This window comes from Oncorhynchus keta, chromosome 36, assembly GCF_023373465.1.
Source record: "Oncorhynchus keta strain PuntledgeMale-10-30-2019 chromosome 36, Oket_V2, whole genome shotgun sequence".
NCBI classification, from domain to species: domain Eukaryota; kingdom Metazoa; phylum Chordata; class Actinopteri; order Salmoniformes; family Salmonidae; genus Oncorhynchus; species Oncorhynchus keta.
Window position 1 is genome coordinate 3,603,808 of NC_068456.1, and position 19,195 is coordinate 3,623,002.

General features: G+C 45.3%; 1 protein-coding gene across 5 annotated transcripts in view; it reads left to right on the plus strand.

Moving 5' to 3' along the window:
- LOC118369474 (palmitoyltransferase ZDHHC16A-like) overlaps window positions 1–17,655 on the plus strand; it is a 77,809-nt gene extending 60,154 nt beyond the window's left edge. For 4 of the 5 annotated variants that reach the window (XM_052498323.1, XM_052498322.1, XM_035753879.2 and 1 more), the window contains exons 2-10: window positions 8,276–8,528; window positions 8,612–8,806; window positions 14,080–14,168; window positions 14,350–14,378; window positions 14,593–14,735; window positions 15,224–15,303; window positions 15,524–15,647; window positions 15,746–15,816; window positions 15,981–17,655. In XM_052498323.1, coding sequence (XP_052354283.1) covers window positions 8,283–8,528; window positions 8,612–8,806; window positions 14,080–14,168; window positions 14,350–14,378; window positions 14,593–14,735; window positions 15,224–15,303; window positions 15,524–15,647; window positions 15,746–15,816; window positions 15,981–16,083 — 1,080 coding nt within the window. In that variant the 5' untranslated portion in view covers window positions 8,276–8,282 and the 3' untranslated portion in view covers window positions 16,084–17,655. The remainder of the gene's footprint in view (window positions 1–8,275; window positions 8,529–8,611; window positions 8,807–14,079; window positions 14,169–14,349; window positions 14,379–14,592; window positions 14,736–15,223; window positions 15,304–15,523; window positions 15,648–15,745; window positions 15,817–15,980) is intronic. The other variant, XR_008095025.1, reaches the window with a different exon arrangement.
- The last annotated feature ends 1,540 nt before the right edge of the window (window positions 17,656–19,195 follow it).

Genomic DNA, 19,195 nt, shown 5'->3' on the forward strand with positions numbered 1-19,195 from the left:
CAGAACAAACTCTGAAGCTAGATGGGGCGCGATCAATTCACAAATGGTGTCCAGGGCACAGCTTGACGGGGGTCGGTAGCAGGCGGCAACAGTGAGAGACTTGTTTCTGGAGAGTAATTTTCAAAATTAGTAGTTCAAACTGTTTGGGTATGGACCTGGAAAGTATGACATTACTTTGCAGGCTATCTCTGCAGTAGACTGCGACTCCGACCCCTTTGGCAGTTCTATCTTGACGGAAGATGTTATAGTTGGGTATGGAAATCTCTGAATTTTTGGTGGCCTTCCTGAGCCAGGATTCAGACACGGCAAGGACATCAGGGTTAGCAGAGTGTGCTAAAGCAGTGAGTAAAACAAACTTAGGGAGGAGGCTTCTGATGTTGACATGCATAAAACCAAGACTTTTCGATCACAGAAGTCAACAAATGAGGGTACCTGGGGACATGCAGGGCCTGGGTTTACCTCCACATCACCCGCGGAACAGAGAAGGAGTAGTATGAGGGTGCGGCTAAAGGCTATCAAAACTGGTCGCCTAGAGCGTTGGGGGCAGAGGATAAGAGGAGCAGGTTTCTGGGCATGGTAGAATATATTCAGGGCATAATGCGCAGACAGGGGTATGGTGGGGTGCGGGTACAGCGGAGGTAAGCCCAGGCACTGGGTGATGATGAGAGGTTGTATCTCTGGACATGCTGGTTGTAATGGGTGAGGTCACCGCATGTGTGGGGGGTGGGACAAAGGAGGTAACAGGGGTATGCAGAGTGGATCTAGGGGCTCCATTGTGAACTAAAACAATGATAACTAACCTCAACAACAGTATACAAGGCATATTGACATTTGAGAGAGATATACAGCGAGGCATACAGTAATCACAGGTGTTGAATTGGGAAAGCTAGCTAAAAACAGTAGGCGAGGCTAATCAGCTAGCACAACAAACAGCAGGTAAAATGGCGTTGACTAGGCAACTGGGCCGACAGATAAACAAACAAGCAGAATGGGGTACCGTGATTAATGGACAGTCCAGCGTGCGTCAGCTATATAGCCAAGAGATCAGTGTCCAGGGGCAGCGGTGGATGGGCAGGGAAGCTGGGCTGGCGAGTGTTATCCAGGTTTAAAAAAAAAAAAAAACTAACAATGACTAAATAGCTTGTAGCTAGTTAGCTGGTTAGCGTCTGGAGGTTCTTGAGTGTGTCATAAAAATAAAATAAAAATTAAAGGTGATAGCGATTCCGTATCACAGTGGGTGGGACAGGTTTCCGGAAGGTATAAACAAAATAAAAATCAAAGAGAGATATAAAGTAAATGGGTTCAGAGTGTTTGGAATGCAGTGAGCCAGATGGTTAGCAGGCCTGTGCTAACAAGCTAACAGTTCGTAGGCCCGGGCTAGACAAGCTAGCCGTTAGCAGGCCGAATTAGCAAGCAGGGAGATAGCGAGGGCTAGAGAGCTAACCTTTGGGGGACGTCGCGATGGGGTGAGTCTGTTTATTCCTCTTCTTGCGGTGACATCGACAGACCGGTCGCGGGCCCGGGTGATTGTAGCCCAGGAGTATGCTACAGGAGCTCTAGTGCGCTGGGTGAGCTGGAGACACAGCGTTTCAGAAAGTCGCGGGCCTTGGCCAGCAGATGGATCTTTGGCGATGTCGCTGAAAAAGCCTGTTGAAACCACCTCGGACGATTATGTCGGCGGACCAGTCGTGATGGATCGGCGGGGCTCCGTGTCGGCAGTAAAGGGTCCAGGCCAATTGGCAAAGAGGTATTATTGGGCCTCTTCGGCTAGTCGGGAGATGGGCTTAGCTCAAGGCTAACTGTAGCTTGTTTTGGGACAGAGACGTTAGCCAGGAGTAGCCACTCGGATTGCAGCTAGCTAGTTGCGATGATCCGGTGTAAAGGTTCAGAGCTTGCGGTAGGAATCCGGAGATGTGGTAGAGAAAGAGCAGTCTGATATGCTCTGGGTTGATGTCGCTGGTGTCCTAGTTAGCTTTGAAGACCGCTAGCAATGGCTAACTGAGTACGAGCTAGTAGCTAGTTAGCTGGCTAGCTTCTGATGGTGGTTCCGGTTCTAAAGTAAAGTATGGAAAAAGCAGATCCGTACCACTTTGGGTGATGCGAGTTGCAGGAGAGTATATTCAGCTCTAGTTTGAAAGTGAGATTAAAATATGTACGAAATATATACAGAAAAAAAAAACGAAGAAAACTATATTTACACTAGACAGGACGGGACAAGACAAAACACACGTCCGATTGCTACGCCATCTTGGAAATGACAGGTAGTGATGACACCATAGGCCTTGTTGATCTCTGCACCAGTCCGGATGCTCTTACAGCATACTTGGGGTCCAACATGTACGCTGCGTATGGGCTTCAGGCAGAAGTCTTCACGTTTTTTGATGTATTTCAGAACTGCAGTTTCCTCAACCGTGAAATGGGCAGGGCAGTAAGGATTTCTTCTCTTATATCTGCAAGCAGAGTCTGAATATCAGACAGGATAGCATTGTCTCTCTCAATCCGTGCAATGGCTACTGCTATAGGTTTCAGGCTGCTTACCGCTCTCTCCCAAAATACATCATCCAGGAGGATCCTCTTGATGGGGCTGTCCATATCGGCAGACTGTGATATGGCCATTTCTTGGAGAGACTCCTTTCCCTCCAGGAGACTGTCAAACATGATGACAACACCACCCCAACGGGTGATGCTGGGCAGCTTCAATGTGGTGCTCTAATTCTTCTCACTTTGCCTGGTGAGGTAGATTGCTGCTATAACTTGATGACCCTTCACATACCTAACCATTTCTTTGGCTCTCTTGTAGTGTATCCATTGTTTTCAGTGACATGATGTCATTGAGGAGCAGATTCAATGCATGAGCAGCACAGCCAATGGGTGTGATGTGAGGGTAGAACTCCTCCACTTTAGACCAAGCAGCCTTCACGTGCGCAGTATTGTCTGTCACCATTGCAAATTCTTTCTGTGGTCCAAGGTCATTGACTGCCTTCAGCTCATTTGCAATGTAGAGACCGGTGTGTCTGTTGTCCCTTGTGTCTCTGCTCTTGTAGAATACTGGTTGAGGAGTGGAGACAATGTTCTTTTGATGTTTTTCAGAGTCAGTAGAAATACCTCTTTAGTGTCCTAAGTTTTCATAAATGTGACTTTAATTGCCTACCGTCTGTAAGCTGTTAGTGTCTTAACGACCGTTCCACAGGTGCATGTTCATTAATTGTTTATGGTTCCTTGAACAAGCATGGGAAACAGTGTTTAAACACTTTACAATGAAGGTCTGTGAAGTTATTTGGATTTTTACAAATTATCTTTGAAAGACAGGGTCCTGAAAAAGGGGCCTTACTTTTTTTGCTGAGTTTAGATGTTCCTTTTGTACAGGTGTGAAAGGGCAGTGTGGGGTGCAATAGAGATTGCATCATCTGTTGGGGTGGTATGCAAATTTGAGTGAGTCTAGGGTTTCTGGGATAATGGTGTTTATGTAAGCCATGACCAGACTTTCAAAGCATTTCATGGCTACAGACGTGAGTGCTACGGGACGGTAGACATTTAGGCAGGTTACCTTAGTGTTCTTGGGCACAGGGACTATGGTGGTCTGCTTGAAACATGTTGCTATTACAGACTCAGACAGGGAGAGGTTTAAAAATGTCAGTGAAGACACTTGCCAGTTGGTCAGCGTGTGCTCGGAGTACACGTCCAGGTAATCTGTCTGGCCCTGCGGCTTTGTGAATGTTGACCTGTTTAAAGGTCTTACTCACATCGGCTGCGGAGAGCATGATGACACAGTCATCCGGAACAGCTGATGCTCTCATGCATGTTTCAGTGTTACTTGCCTCGAAGCAAGCATAGAAGTTATTTAGCTCGTCTGTTAGGCTCGTGTCACTGCGACGCTCTCGGCTGTGCTTCCCTTTTGTATTCTGTAATAGTTTGCAAGCCCTGCCACATCCAATGAGTGTCAGAGACGGTGTTGTACGATTCGATATTAGTCCTGTATTGACGATTTGCCTGTTTGCTGGTTTGTCAGAGGGCATAGTGTGATTTCTTATAAGCTTCCGGGTTAGAGTACCGCTCCTTGAAAGCAGCAGCTCTACCCTTTAGCTCAGTACAAATGCTGCCTGTAATCCATGGCTTCTGGTTGGGGTCTGGTACGTACAGTCACTGTGGGGATGATGTCATCAGTGGACTTATTTATGAAGCCAGGGACTGTACTACTCAATGTCATCGGAAGAATCCCGGAGCATATTCCAGTCTGTGCTAGTAGAACAGTCCTGTAGTTTAGCTTCTGCTTCATCTGACCACTTAAAAAAAAAATTCATAGACCGAGTCACTGGTGCTTCCTACTTTAATTTTTGCTTGTAAGCAGGAATCAGGAGGATATAATTATGGTCTGATTTGCCAAATGGAGGGAGAGCTTTGTACGCGTCTCTGTGTGGAGTAAAGGTGGTATCGAGTTTTGTTTTTCCCCCTCTGGTTGCACATTTAACATGCTGATAGAAATTAGGGAAACTTTAATCAGTTTTAACTGCATTAAAGTCCACGGCCACTAGGAGCGCCACATCTGGATGAGGGTTTTCCTGTTTGCTTATGGCGGTATACAGCTCATTGAGTATGGTTTTAGTGCCCTCACCGGTCTGTGGTATGTAGACAGCTATGAAAAATACAGATGACAACTTTCTAGGTAGATCGTGTGGTCTACAGCGTATCATGAGATGCAAAACCTCGAGACTTCCGTATATATCGTGCACCAGCTGTTTACAAATATACATAGGCCGCCACTCTGTGTCTTACCAGAGGCTGCTGTTCTATCCTGCCGAAAGAGTGTATAACCCGCCAGCTGTATGTTAATGTCGTCGTTTAGCCATGACTCGGTGAAACATAAGATATTACAGTTTTTAATGTCCCGTTGGTAGGATATACGTGCTAATGTATTGCTTTTATACACATGTCAGTTTATCTCTATTCCATTTATTTTGATTAAAAAAACTACTTGCAGATGACCAGCATACCCATAACATGATGCAGCCACCACCATGCTTGAAAATGTAGTGGTAGGTACTCGGTTGTGTTGGATTTGCCTCAAACATAACACTTTGTATTCAGGACACAAAGTGAATTTATTAGCCAATTTTCTTTAGTGCCTTGCAAACAAGATGCATGTTTTAGATGCATGCTTCCTCTTCACTCTGTAATTTAGGTTAGTATTGTGGAGTAACTACAATGTTGATCCATCCTCAGTTTTCCTTGTCACAGCCATTAAACTCTAACTGTTTTTAAAGTCACCATTGGCCTCATGGTGAATCCCTGAGTGGTTTCCATCCTGTATCTTTGTAGTGACTGGGTGTACTGATACACCTTCCGAAGTGTAATTAATAACTTCACCTTGCTCAAAGGGATTTTCAGTGTCCGCTTTTTATTTTATTTTGACCCAATTACCAATAGGTGCGCTTTTCCAGGTATTGGGAAAATCTCATTTGACCTGAATTCCTCACTCCTCCCTAACTCGTCCACGTATGGAGTCATTCCATTTCCAATAATCCCTCATGTGGAACAATGATCTCTCACACCACCTAGAAAATATATTGACTTGAACAGGGAAGAGAGAAAATGCATGTTTAATCATTTCACACCAACCTTGGTGAGAATGAGATTTGGGCAAGAACTGTCCATCTGTTCTCAGCCAATGTGATGCTAGTCTCCATGCCAGTCTCCTTCTTCCTCGGGTGTCAAAACGAGATGCAGACTGAGCCTTGTACGTAATTAATTGTACTGTATCACCCAGAAAGCCATATGTATTCATGCACATTAAAATTAGGATTCTGATGACATGGTAAAACAAAATCCCTACTATCAATGTCAGCCCAAGCTACCATCTAGTGCGTTCTCCACCTTCCTCTCAGAGGACACTAAAAGATTAGGTTTCCTGGGAGGAAATCCTCCCTCGACTCTATAGATTTGAGCAGTGCACCCTCCCCTCACTTGGCGCTCTCTTCTCTCCTTTCCGGATCATACTTAAAACAATTGATAAATTATCCAATAGATCTGATAAAACTGCATAATTTCGATAACTGCTCCCCGAAGAAACAGCCTCAGGGAAACATTTCAAAGAGAGATAAGGACAGCCCATCTTCTCCTGGAAGAGAAAGTGTGCATTTTGTTAGTATTATGCTAAATCTTAATTATCAACTAGTTTTAATTACAAACAAAACACGTCCTCCCTCCAGTCATTAATCGTTTGTTTTAATCCATCCCAATGTTTATGTAGCCTGTACTACCCTTAGACACGGCGGCATTTCTTGCCACTGAGTCTAACGATTTACTCCCGTATATGACTGGTCTCTCTTTCCACCATGATTTCCCGTAAGCCACCACACTACAATGCCCTTCATGTGTCCATGAACAAATAGTTGAATAGGTTATTTTAGGTTTGGCAACCCCAATGCCGGCGCATGACACAATTGCTTTTTCAAAACAAACAATTACTCACAATATTAACTCCACTCTAATTTCTCGTGACCCCCCTCCTCCCTTTCGTCAATTCTATAAACATATGTCAGAATAAGTCGGAATAAAGCGTCCCACGAGATTGCAACCCCCCCCAAGGTTGTCTGAGCTTGCATGGAGTGTTTGGCTGTGTCAATTCTAACTTGTTGACTTTTTTAGAATCCATTCCCCTGGCATTTCGCATCTTCCAACCCCAAAATTGGTTCCCCGCCCATCACTATCCGAGTATTGTTACTGGTCCTGGTCGATTCTGCCTCTGTTACCCTGCTGAATGTAATAATTTTCCCTGTCGTAAATTTGACCTGTTTCATGCCCCGTTACACTCACTCTTCCAATGACCAACGGCCCCACACCTAAAACAGTGCTCTGACGCTCTGTACCTTGCGATAAAGTCATTGCTCTTTCCTCCCTGTTTCTTTGTCCGTGGCCGTGCAGTTGCGATAGGATGCTCTCAATTGTGCATCTGTAAAAGTTTGACGGTTTTCGGGTTGAAGAGGCACTGTTGCGCCTTCACCACACTGTCTGTGTAGGTGGACCATTTCAGTTTGTCAGTGATGTGTACACAGAGGAAATGAAAACTTTCCACCTTCTCCACTGCTGTCTTGTCGATGTGGATAGGGGAGTGCTTCCTCTGCTGTTTCCTGAAGTCCACGATCATCTCCTTTTGTTTTGTTGACATTGAGTGAGGTTGTTTTCCTGACACCACACTCCCAGAGCCCTCAACTCCTCCCTGTAGTCTGTCTTGTCGTTGTTGCTAATCAAGCCTACTACTGTTGTGCCATCTGCAAACTTGATGATTGAGTTGGAGGCGTGCGTGGCCACACAGTCATGGGTGAACAGGGAGTACAGGAGGGGGCTGAGCACTCACCCTTATGGTGCCCAAGTGTTGAGGATCAGCGACGTGGTGTCGATTCTTATCTTCATCACCTGGGGGCGGTCCGGACCCAGGGCCTCAAGCTTAATGATGAGCTTGGAGGGTACTATGGTGTTGAATGCTGAGCTGTAGTCAATGAACATCGTTCTTATATAGGTATTCCTGTTGTCCAGATGGGATAGGGCAGTGTGCGTGTGATGAAGATTCGCATCGTCTGTGGACCTATTGGGGCGGTAAGCAAATTGAAGTGGATCTAGGTTGACTCTCCAGTTCCACTATAAATCGTGGCGAATCCTGCCGACAACTGTTAGGTTCTGACAGAGTGAAAAACTAACGGACAACTAGTCAAAGCTCAAACCAAGTTTTTTTTTAAACTACTGGATCAAACAGCTGCATAAGACAGACATGTTTACACAAGCACATATATTTATACCCTCCTTCTAGGTTGAGTCTCCTCGCACATTTGGACAGCCAATACATCTCTGTTGCTAGGCGGGACTTTAGTGGCGACTCTTCGTTCTCACTTCATCTGACCTGACCTTGACCCTAATTCCTCACTCCTCCCTAACTCACGGCTGTCTGTGACTGAAACCAGACCGTTGCCCTCCTCTTCATAGTATAAATGAGATTTAACAATAACATGTTTGAACAGAATGTAAACTTTCTGCACTCCCCTTTCTCACTCAGTAGATTTCCATCCACTGTTTTAATAGTGTAAGATATTTCAAGTTAAAAGTTTGAATCCAACAAGTGTGTATTATTTACTGTATTTATACATGGGATATCACTTTGCAACAGTACATTTTCCAAAATCACTGGAGGATGTCTTCAGTTTACAGAGGTGTTTTATTTATTTAAGCATCGTGAAAAATGGTGCAATAATCCCTTGTAAACATTCATCTGTGTGTGTTTCAGGAGAAGAATGCGGCTGAGCCCCACCTTCCTGCTGCAGCGCTGGCTGTGGTTGTGTGTGAGCGCCAGACAGTGGCACTGCAGAAATGGCAACAACTGCAGACTACCGCTGTGTGCGAGGCAGATATGGGCCTACCTCAGACTGATGGTCGACTCCCTCTATTACAACACCCTCACAAACTCTGACGTCGTCATGGACTCACTGATGGAACCCATCTTATGGATGGTGGACCTACTCACCCGCAGGTTTGGGGCGGTAAGTGTGTGTGTGTCAGTTGCACAGATGTTCATGCTCATGAAATAATTTCTCACTCATTTACCCCCTCTCTATTTCTCCAGGTGTTTGTATGTCTGTTAGTGATACTGACCACTTCTATCCTGCTGGTAGTCTATGTGGTTATGCTGCCCGTGATCTTCGACAAGTACTCTCCATCCTGGATAGCCTGGCACATGAGTTACGGACACTGGAACCTTGTCATGATCGTCTTCCACTATTATAAAGCTACCAATACTGCCCCAGGATGCCCCCCTACGGTACACACACACACACACACACACACACTTGCCTTGCTGTAATCCATCGTATCTGATGATAACTTCCACTTCTGACTTAACAATTAATTATTTGGTGGCTGTAGAGTCCAATCTGAGATCCACAAACTTAATTGCAGGTGGGGCATGTGCAGTCTGTGTTGGGAGGGAGGGGGGCAGTCATGGTTGTCATGTCTCCTGTGATGTTTTTTCCTCCTCCTGCCCCTGTACACCGCTCTGTCAGAGGTACCGCCAGGTGGAACGGTCGGCGTCAGCATCCACCAGGCCTGCGGGTTTGACGTTGCACTTCTTCCGTGACGCTTTCAGCTGGTCCTCGTAGAGCTTCAGACTGGCAGCCAAGAAGTAGCTTGATCTTCCATGGCAAGCGCTCGCGAGACATTCTGATGACATGACCGAGCCAGCGCAGTTGGTGTTGGGTGGCCGTGGCGTCCCAACTCTTGCATTTGGTCTTTCTGTGTGGGGCACATGGTTGATTCCCAGTATGCACTGTAGGCATCCTATGTGGAATTGCTCGAGCTGCTTGTTGTGGCGACTGTAGGTGACCCAGGCTTCACAGCTGTAAAGAACTGTGGTAATGCAGACGGCTTGATAGACGGTGACTTTGGTGTGCAGGTGGAGATCCCAGTTTTGGAAGACAGAGTTTCCCGACGGCAGTGAAGGCTTGCTTGATCCTTTTTTGAATTTCTGGGTCAATGCTGAAGTCCTCCGGGAGGATGCTGCCCAGGTATTTGAATGACAGGGATATTTCCAGTGATTTGTGTTCAATGGTGAAGAAGGGCATGGTGGATGGAGGGCTGGATCTCCATTGGCAGACCACCTCTGTCTTGTTGACAGTCCCATCCTGTTGTTGACCTTCACAGCCGTTTTACAAGGATGGACTGAAGGTCTTCCGGAGTGTGAGCCACAAGCACAGTCATCAACATACTGCAGCTCAAAAACCTGGTCTGTCAACCATGGTGGTTGCTTGGAGCCTCCTGATGTTGAATAGGTTTTCACCAGCCTGAAGTCCACCGCAACCCCGCTGCTGTCCTCAAGCTCCTCGTGGAGAAGCTGGGTGACACATATGAGGAAGATGTACAGGTGTCAGCACGCACCCTTGCCTCACACCAATGCGTACTACCAAGGGCACTGACTCCTGCCCTCCTATGGAACTGGCAAAGGATGTTGACTCATTTTAGTATGCCCCATAGTTGTTCCCGGCTCCGTGTCGAAGGCCTTAGAGGGTGACAAAGGCCATGAAAAGGTCCTGATGTTCATGGCCTCTTCTGCTGGAGCTGCCGTGCCATGAATATCATGTCAACCGTGCTCCTTTTCTTTTGGAAGATGCATTGTGATTCTGGCAGCGTATCCTTGGCCAGGACCTTGCCGGGCAACAGCCAGAAGGGATAACCCCCGGCTGGTGCTGCAGATATTGCCACTGTATTCTCACCTGGAGTTTAGCCAGTATCATACAGTAATCTGTCCAGTATTCTGCACCCCTCATGACACGTATCAGCAGGACGTCATTGGTATCAACACGTCTTACTATGACGTAGTTGATCAGGTGCCAGTGTTTTGAAGCGTCCAATAGATTTCTATTGTTTTTCTGATGGAACAGGGTGTTAGTGATGATGAGATCATGCTCGGCACATGGTCAGTAGTCTCATGCCGTTCTCATTGACCTGGCCAACACCATGCGTACTAGAGGTCGACCGATTATGATTTTTCAAGGCCGATACCGATTATTGGAGGACCAAAAAAATACCGATTAACCGGACGATTTAATTTTACATTTTTTTTTGAAAAAAAAAAAATATATATATATATATATATGTGTGTAATTTATTCATGATACTGACAATTACAACAATACTGAATGAAAACAACTTATTTTAACTTAATATAATACATCAATAAAATGAATTTAGCCTCAAATAAATAATGAAAAATGTTCAATTTGGTTTAAATAATGTTGGAGAAGAAAGTGTTGGAGAAGAAAGTAAAAGTGCAGTATGTGCCATGTAAAAAAAGCTAAGGTTTAGGTTCCTTGCTCAGAACATGACAACATATGAAATCTGGTGGTTCCTTTTAACATAAGTCTTCAATATTCCCAGGTAAGAAGTTTTCGGTTGTAGTTATTATAGGAATTTTAGGACTATTTCTCTCTATACCATTTGTATTTCATATACCTTTGACTATTGGATGTTCTTATAGGCACTTTAGTATTGCCAGTGTAACAGTATAGCTTCCGTCCCTCTCCTCGCCCCTACCTGGGCTCAAACCAGGAACACATCGACAACAGCCACCCTCGAACCAGCGTTACCCATGCAGAGCAAGGGGAACAACTACTCCAAGTCTCAGAGCGAGTGACGTTTGAAACGCTATTAGCGCACACCCTGCTAAATAGCTAGCCATTTCACATCGGTTACACCAGCCTAATCTCGGGAGTTGATAGGCTAGAAGTCATAAACAGCTCAATGCTTGAAGCACAGGGAAGAGCTGCTGGCAAAACGCACGAAAGTGCTGTTTGAATGAATGCTTACGAGCCTGCTGCTGCCTACCATCGCTCAGTCAGACTGCTCTATCAAATATCAAATCATAGACTTAATTATAACATCATAACACACAGAAATACGAGCCTTTGGTCATTAATATGGTTGAATCCGGAAACTATCATTTCGAAAACAAAACGGTTATTCTTTCGGTGAAATACGGAACCGTTCCATATTTTATCTAACGGGTGGTATCCATAAGTCTAAATATTCCTGTTACATTGCACAACCTTCCTGTTATATCATAATTACATAAAGTTCTGGCAAATTAGTTCGCAACGAGCCAGGCGGCCCAAACTGTTGCATATACCCTGACTCTGCGTGCAATGAACGCAAGAGAAGTGACACAATTTCACCTGGTTAATATTGCCTGCTAACCTGGATTTCTTTTAGCTACATATGCAGGTTTAAAAATATATACTTCTGTGTATTGATTTTAAGAAAGGCATTGATGTTTATGGTTTGGTACAGTCGTGCAACGATTGTGCTTTTTTTGCAAATGCGCTTTTGTTAAATCATCCCCTGTTTGGCGAAGTTGGCTGTCTTTGTTAGGAAGAAATAGTCTTCACACAGTTCGCAACGAGCCAGGCGGCCCAAACTGCTGCGTATACCCTGACTCTGTTGCAAGAAAAGTGAAACAATTTACCTAGTTAAAAGACATTCTTGTTAGCAGGCAATATTAACTAAATATGCAGGTTTCAAAATATATACTTGTCTATTGATTGTAAGAAAGGCATTGATGTTTTTGTTTAGGTACACATTGGGGCAACGACACTCCTTTTTCGCGAATGTGCACCGCATCGATTATATACAACGCAGGACACGTTAGATAAACTAGTAATATCATCAACCATGTGTAGTTAACTTGTGATATTGATTGATTGTTTTTTTGTAAGATAAGTTTAATGCTTGCTAGCAACTTACCTTGGCTTTTTACTGCATTTGCGTAACAGGCAGGGTCCTTGTGGAGTGCACTGTAAGGCAGGTGGTTAGAGCATTAGACTAGTTAACCGTAAGGTTGCAAGATTGAAACCCCGAGCTGACAAGGTAAAAATCTGTCATTCTGCCCCTGAACAAGGCAGTTAACCTACCGTTCATTGAAAATAAGAATGTGTTCTTAACTGACTTGCCTAGTTAAATAAAGGTGTACATTTATTTTTTATCTGTCAAATCGGTGTCCAAAAATACAGATTTCAGATTGTTATGTAAACTTGAAACCAGCCCTAGTTTATCGGCCTTTCCGATTAATCGGTTGACCTCTAACGCGTACCCAGCACTCCCCTCCATATTCTTGTTCTGTCCTACCCTAGCGTTGAAGTCACCCAGCAAAAAAAGCTTGTCATTCCTGGGGATGCGGTAAAGGGCCTCATCTAGTGACTGGTAGAAGCAGTCATTTGCCTCATTTTTAGATGGTAATGTTGTTGCGTATGCACTGAGAAGAGTGGCATAGCGCGTCTTGACTAGGAGGATATGGAGAGTCATGAGTCTTTCACTTATGCCGACAAGTGTTTTTGGTGAGACAGAGTAAGAGGCTGGTCGTAATTTGCCAGTCCCACATGTGCTGATGTTGTCCATCCAGAGGGTAACCGTTCCAGAAGGTTTAACTTTCTCCCTCTTTCAGGGACCCTTCATCCAGGAACCTGTTATCACTCAGGGCAATAATGTCAATGTTGTAGTGCCTTAGTTCTGCAGAAATCAGTGGTCTATTGTTGTCATAGTCCAAAAGAGTTCTGATGTTCCATGATGACAGTTTCAGGGGAATTATATTTTTTATCGCTGAGTGGAACTGCCGATAGGTGCGATAGCCTATCCAGGAAGAAGCGAGTGGGCACTTTTTAGGCCACATTTTCTAGGCCTCTCCCCTGTTGGGGTGAGCAGTGTGGCTCCTAAATAGGGCAGCTCAGTCACATGTCCTGTCGAGAGCAGCTGCCACTGAAGTCCCAACTGCTGGCGTCCATAATAGCCCTGTGCCACTGGCGTGCAGGGGTCTGATTAAGGTCTCCCAGTGCATTCACCCCTGTCCCCCGTCATCAAACACCCCAACGCAGCCAGGCTTTAGTACAGTTTCCGGTTGATGCCTTCACTAAGGTCAGAAGTGGATACTTGTGCAAAGGAGGTTATGTTAGTGTCGCTGAGGGTACGCAATCTCCAACTGCACTACTTCCCTGTGGGAAGGTGTATTCCAGTGACAAGGGAGGAAACTCAGGACAACCAGCATATTCCACTGCAGGAGGCTGCCTGGTCCCCAATCTGTCGGCGTCTGCCAACCGCGCGCCACCAGCAGGCTGCTTTTCTCTCTGGGTGTGCGCCCCTGGACTTTGTCGTACCAGACTAACCCACAAGGCAGTGGGGCAGTGGTTGATGGCTGCCAGGGCGTGTCCACACAGCGGAGGGCCTGTACAGACTCCTTTCTGGGACCCACTGCTGCTCAGAGATTCCTTGCCGGGTTAGCCTTGAGTTTCAAGACAACCAGTTAACGTGTGCTGCCACTAGGAGGTCGGACAGCAGTCTTGGTCATGGAGAGACTTTGTACCGACAAGGGGGGACTTGTGCACGAAGCTCCCCAAATCACCACAAGGGCTAGCTGGCGGTAGCAAGCTGTAAGCGAGAGTATGGAGGCACTACTGCACTAGATGCGTCACATGCACCCTGCAGTTTACTACACACACACACACACACACGCACACACAGGCATAATAGAGATCTGTGTTGTGTTTATTCCAGATGAAAAATTCCATTCCATTTGTGTCCATGTGTAAGAAGTGTATCATCCCCAAACCAGCCAGAACTCACCACTGTGCCATCTGCAACACGTAAGGCAAACTTTGGTTACCCTTAACCATAGATCTAGGATCGGATGTCCCTATCATATCCATTAGGGGAATGAAATAGCTGACGGTAATGCTAATTCTATCTAGTCGATGAGAACTCATAACCCTGGTATAGTAGCGTTGTCGATGTCTAACTTTTAACATGACAGCTTCTACTTCACAGGTGCATTTTGAAAATGGACCATCATTGTCGTATCCTTTTAAATGGAGTTGGAGAGTAGAGATTGGTTGGTAGTGTCACGTTATCAGGGATGGTTAAACACCATTTAGATTGTCTACCATAGCTGCATCTTTTATAAGCAAGTCTGTTATGCATTAAAAAAAAAATGAAGATTTATTGCGCAATATTTTTGAGGATGGGTGTTTTTGAGTTTTTTGTTTCCTCCTTAACTCTGGTTCCCCCCAGCGTGGCTGAATAACTGTGTCGGCCATTTTAACCAGCGCTACTTCTTCTGCTTCTGTGTCTCCATGACTCTGGGCTGTGTCTACTGCAGCATCAGTGGCCGGAACCTTTTCCTGGATGCTTATAGTGCGTATAGTGCTATAGAGGTACACACAGACTCTTTGAGGGAGACCTGGGTCTGCTGGGCTTCTATTATTGAGAGGGTCATGGTCTACTTTAACCGTCTCTGTGTTCAATTTTAACCCGTGAAGTGTTTCTTCTGTTTGTCTAACTCTTGGTGGTCTTGGGGGGGGGGTGTTTTTGCGTTACCCTGAGAGCGCTTCAAACACATGGACAAATCAGGTGTCCCGGTGACGGGGAAGGGGCAACTCATAGGCATCTTACCGCCTGTGCAGGTAGTACACACACACACACACACACACACACACAAACTGCCCCTCTCACTTCATTGGCCTCTCCTGGTTACTTTCTTGTTCTTTAGTGGTGGTGGTTGAATTACTTTCTAAAGGGTGGTGTTTTTGATCTTGTATTATACATACTCCTAAAACAGGTGACTTAAGCACAACCCTGGGTCCCGACTAGGATATGTTTTCCTATTTAGGTGTTTGTATGACCTCTGTCTGTTGTCAATCAGAGCACCTACCAGACTCCTCCCTTAACGTTCAGAGACGAGATGTTCCACAAGAGTGTCATTTACATGTGGGTGTTAACCAGGTGAGATGTACTTCACAAGATTACTGTAATTATTACTGTATTTTAGTTCGTATTTACACAGTGATATTTAAAAAAAAAAAAAAAAACATATTTTAATAGTTCCAAGTTAAAAGCACATTATTTCCCAATGGTGTTAGAAGCTCCGCCCCACAGTACTGTGTGTGTGTTGTCATTGGCTGTTTAGCAATAATAAAAAAACAACTGTGACTGGTCATTTTAGCGTGGTGGCTGTATCTCTTGGGGCGCTGACTATCTGGCACGCAGTGCTGATATCCCGAGGAGAGACCAGCATAGAGAGGCACCTCAACAACAAGGAGACCAAACGGATGCGGAAATGTGGCAAGGTACACACACACACACACACACACACACACACACACACACACCTTGCCTTACAGTTGGCAGACACAAGCTATACAAACTGTTCTCCTATTCCTCCCAGGTGTACAAGAACTCATTTAACTATGGCAGACTGAACAACTGGAAAGTCTTCTTAGGTGTGGAGAAGAAAAGGTTAGATAGATGCTTCTCCTCTCCAGGCTGTGTGACAGACAATCTATTGATCTGCACAGATATTTAACACGCACATTATGTGACTGTTGTGTTCAGAAATAAAATACTATTACTGAGTATTGTATTTAGTTGTGGTGATGTCTGCCTCTCTTCTCTCTCTCCAGTCATTGGCTGACGCGAGTCATCCTGCCCTCTGGACATGTCCCCATTGGGAACGGCCTGACCTGGGACATCTGTCCAATCAGAAAAGACATGATGTCTGTCTGATCACTGATAATAAACTCTGTCCACACAGAACTACATCTCCCAGCGGCTCCTGCTCCCTACATATACTGATGTCACATGACCAGGTTTTGGAGACGAGCAGGAGAGTGAATACTGGGAGGACAACGGGGAAGAGATGGGGAAAGTTTGCTGCTCCGAAGTGAAACAACCCTACAACATGTTTCAACCCTGGTCCTGGCACAGGGCTTGTGTAATAAAGGCCAACCACACTCCAGAACTTGTAATGATGTGGGGATGAACTGTTTCATAATGTTTTCAGACTGTACTACAGTATGAGTCGTCATATTACCCATAAGACCTAGAGGTCAAACAGGGAAATTATTCCAGTTATTTTTTTTCCACAATTCACTTTTCCCATAGGTTTAAAAACAACAACAACAAAAAACAACACTTAAATTAAGGGCTGGGTTTAGTTTTGATAACCGTGTAAATCTTTCTAGGAGAAGGTGACTTATCAATATATTTGCCTGTATTTACCCCCCCCCCCATAAAAAAAAAAAAAACGAAGCTCTCTACTGTGACTATCATAAAGAACTACAAATGCCATGATTATCAGGATGAGACTTCCGAATCAAGAGAAAGGTAAGAATCTCGGGATCAACTATCTAATGTCAGCTACATGTAACGAATACATTGGCACCATTTCTTTAGATGGACAATTCTGTCAACTGTGCAAGTTTTCAATTGACAGAATACCTGTTAGCAAAGGTGTTAGCTAGAGATGACATGCAGGGATTTGTAGTCTTTCATGATGTCTACTTTGATGCTAATGACTTTTTTGATTTAAGTCACCTTGTCAGAGATTAACATGGTTATCAAAACGTCACACCAGGCTAACTCCACAAAACACAGCTGTTATTTTAGGTGTTTCTAAAATCTCCTATGGGGAAAAATGTATGGTGGAAAAATGATTGGAACCATTTCCCGGTTTGACCGCTAGGTTTTAGGGGTATTATGACACGTCCACAATAGGACTCTGGTGTACATTAGGCATGTCAAACTCATTCCATGGAGGGACAAGCGTCTGCAGGCTTTTGGGTTTTTCCTTTCAAATCAGCCCTAGACAACCACGTGTGGGGAGTTCCTTACTAATCAATGAACTTAACTCATCAAGTACAAGGGAGGTACTTGATGAGCGATATGTTTGCGATATTACATTTCCTTAAAACAACAATAAATGTGGATCTCGGCTTTAATCTAATTTTTAACATTGTCATAAGGAGCACATTCAAAACCATAAAACATGTTTTCCCATCTTGACATTAACATTGAGAAACATCACTGAAAAGGGGTTGACGGTACCCCTTGCTACCGGGAGAATGGAATCAAGGGAGAGGCAATTGAAAGCAAGCTTCACAAAACATTCCAACTTGTTTACCAATGAGTAACGGGGTTAAAGTGTTCTGCTCGATGCACTCGGTCTTCTACCCCAAAACACCGTATGTCTGTACAGTAGGACAGTTGCATGCAATGTTACATTTGTTGACCCTGGAGTTATGTTATGTTCTGTATTGTTCAGTTGTATGATATTTTTTTAAAAGCGGTCGACTCTGACACCTGTGTTTGCGTCTATCCTTCACACTTAACGTGTGGCGACAAGGATGGCCGAATTTCCCCTATCACCGTCAGTTGAGCCCCCAGTTGAGCCCCCAGCTCCATGGTCTCTTTGGATTCCCCATTGCTGCCTGGTGACCACACCAGTATGAGGCAAATCTACTGGGCACAGCTAGCTCGTGTAAATTTGGTGCACTGCAGGGCGAAATGGTACGTGAGCAACTCATTGAGCATTAAAACAACAAAGTACGCAAAAGACTGCCAGTGGCAAATCGTCAGGGTCGACTAACAAAAGCACTCCTGCTGGCTTTTCAAGTGGATTCTGTGGCAGAATGTGCTGCAAAGCTAGCCTCTCTCTCTCTCTCTCTCTCTCTCTCTCTCTCTCTCTCTCTCTCTCTCTCTCTCTCTCTCTCTCTCTCTCTCTCTCTCTCTCTCTCTCTCTCTCTCTCTCTCTCTCTCTCTCTCTCTCTCTCTCTCTCTCTCTCTCTCTCTCTCTCTCTCTCTCTCTCTCTCTCTCTCTCTCTCTCTCTCTCTCTCTCTCTCTCTCTCTCTCTCTCTCTCTCTCTCTCTCCAACCATTCACTCACTCACTCTCACTGACACAAACCGCTTTGCTCAGACACAACACACAGAGTTGCTCCACCCCAGAGCTCCGGTGCCAGCTAGAGGAAGATATCATCGTGCCTATCGATGCATCTCCCTGGATCTCAAATGTCTGCGTGCCTGTGTGGACCTTAGAGCAGCAAACAAGGCCATCATCCAAGACAAATACCCTCTGCCCACTGCAGAATAGCTCTGCCCTGTTCTATGGCGCCACTGTGTTCAACAAGCTGGACCTCCGCGAGGGATACATATATTAGCCGCAACATCACAGCGTTCTTTACCCACTTCGGGGTCTTCCGCTACAAGGACATGGCGGTTGGATTAAGCTCCGGCCCACAGCTGCTTCCAAAAGATCATGTCGGTCTTTGCGGGGATCCCAGAGGAGGCCATGTACCTCTGATATCATTGTTCACGGGCCCACCTCCAGGGTCCATGAGTGCCTCAACAGCATGTTCGCTGCACTGGCAAAACACCACGTTTTTTTTCTTTCCGCCACTGCCATAGACTTTGTGGGATTTCGCCTTTTGGCCGAGGGCAATTCCCCGCTCCAACACTGACGCAATCCACCGGATCCCAGAGCCAAACTCTGCTGCCCGGGTTGTATCCTTACTGGGTATGATGGCATACTATCTCTGTTTTCATACCACAGTACTCATCCACAACCGCTCCACTGCGCCACCTGCTAAAGAAAGAGGAGCCCTAGGTCTGGGCGCCCGCTTGCTCTGATGCTGTGCGTCTCCTTAAAAGGATACTTCATGATTTTACCAATGAGGCCCCTTATCTACTTCCCCAGTGTCAGATGTCTCTGTGTGCAGTTTGAAGGAAGTTGCTAACTAGCGTTAGTGCAATGACTGGAAGTCTATGGGTATCGGCTAGCATGCTAGTTAGCAGTAGTTAGTGGTCGTTTCGTGAGCCAATGTTAACTTCCTTCCTTCATA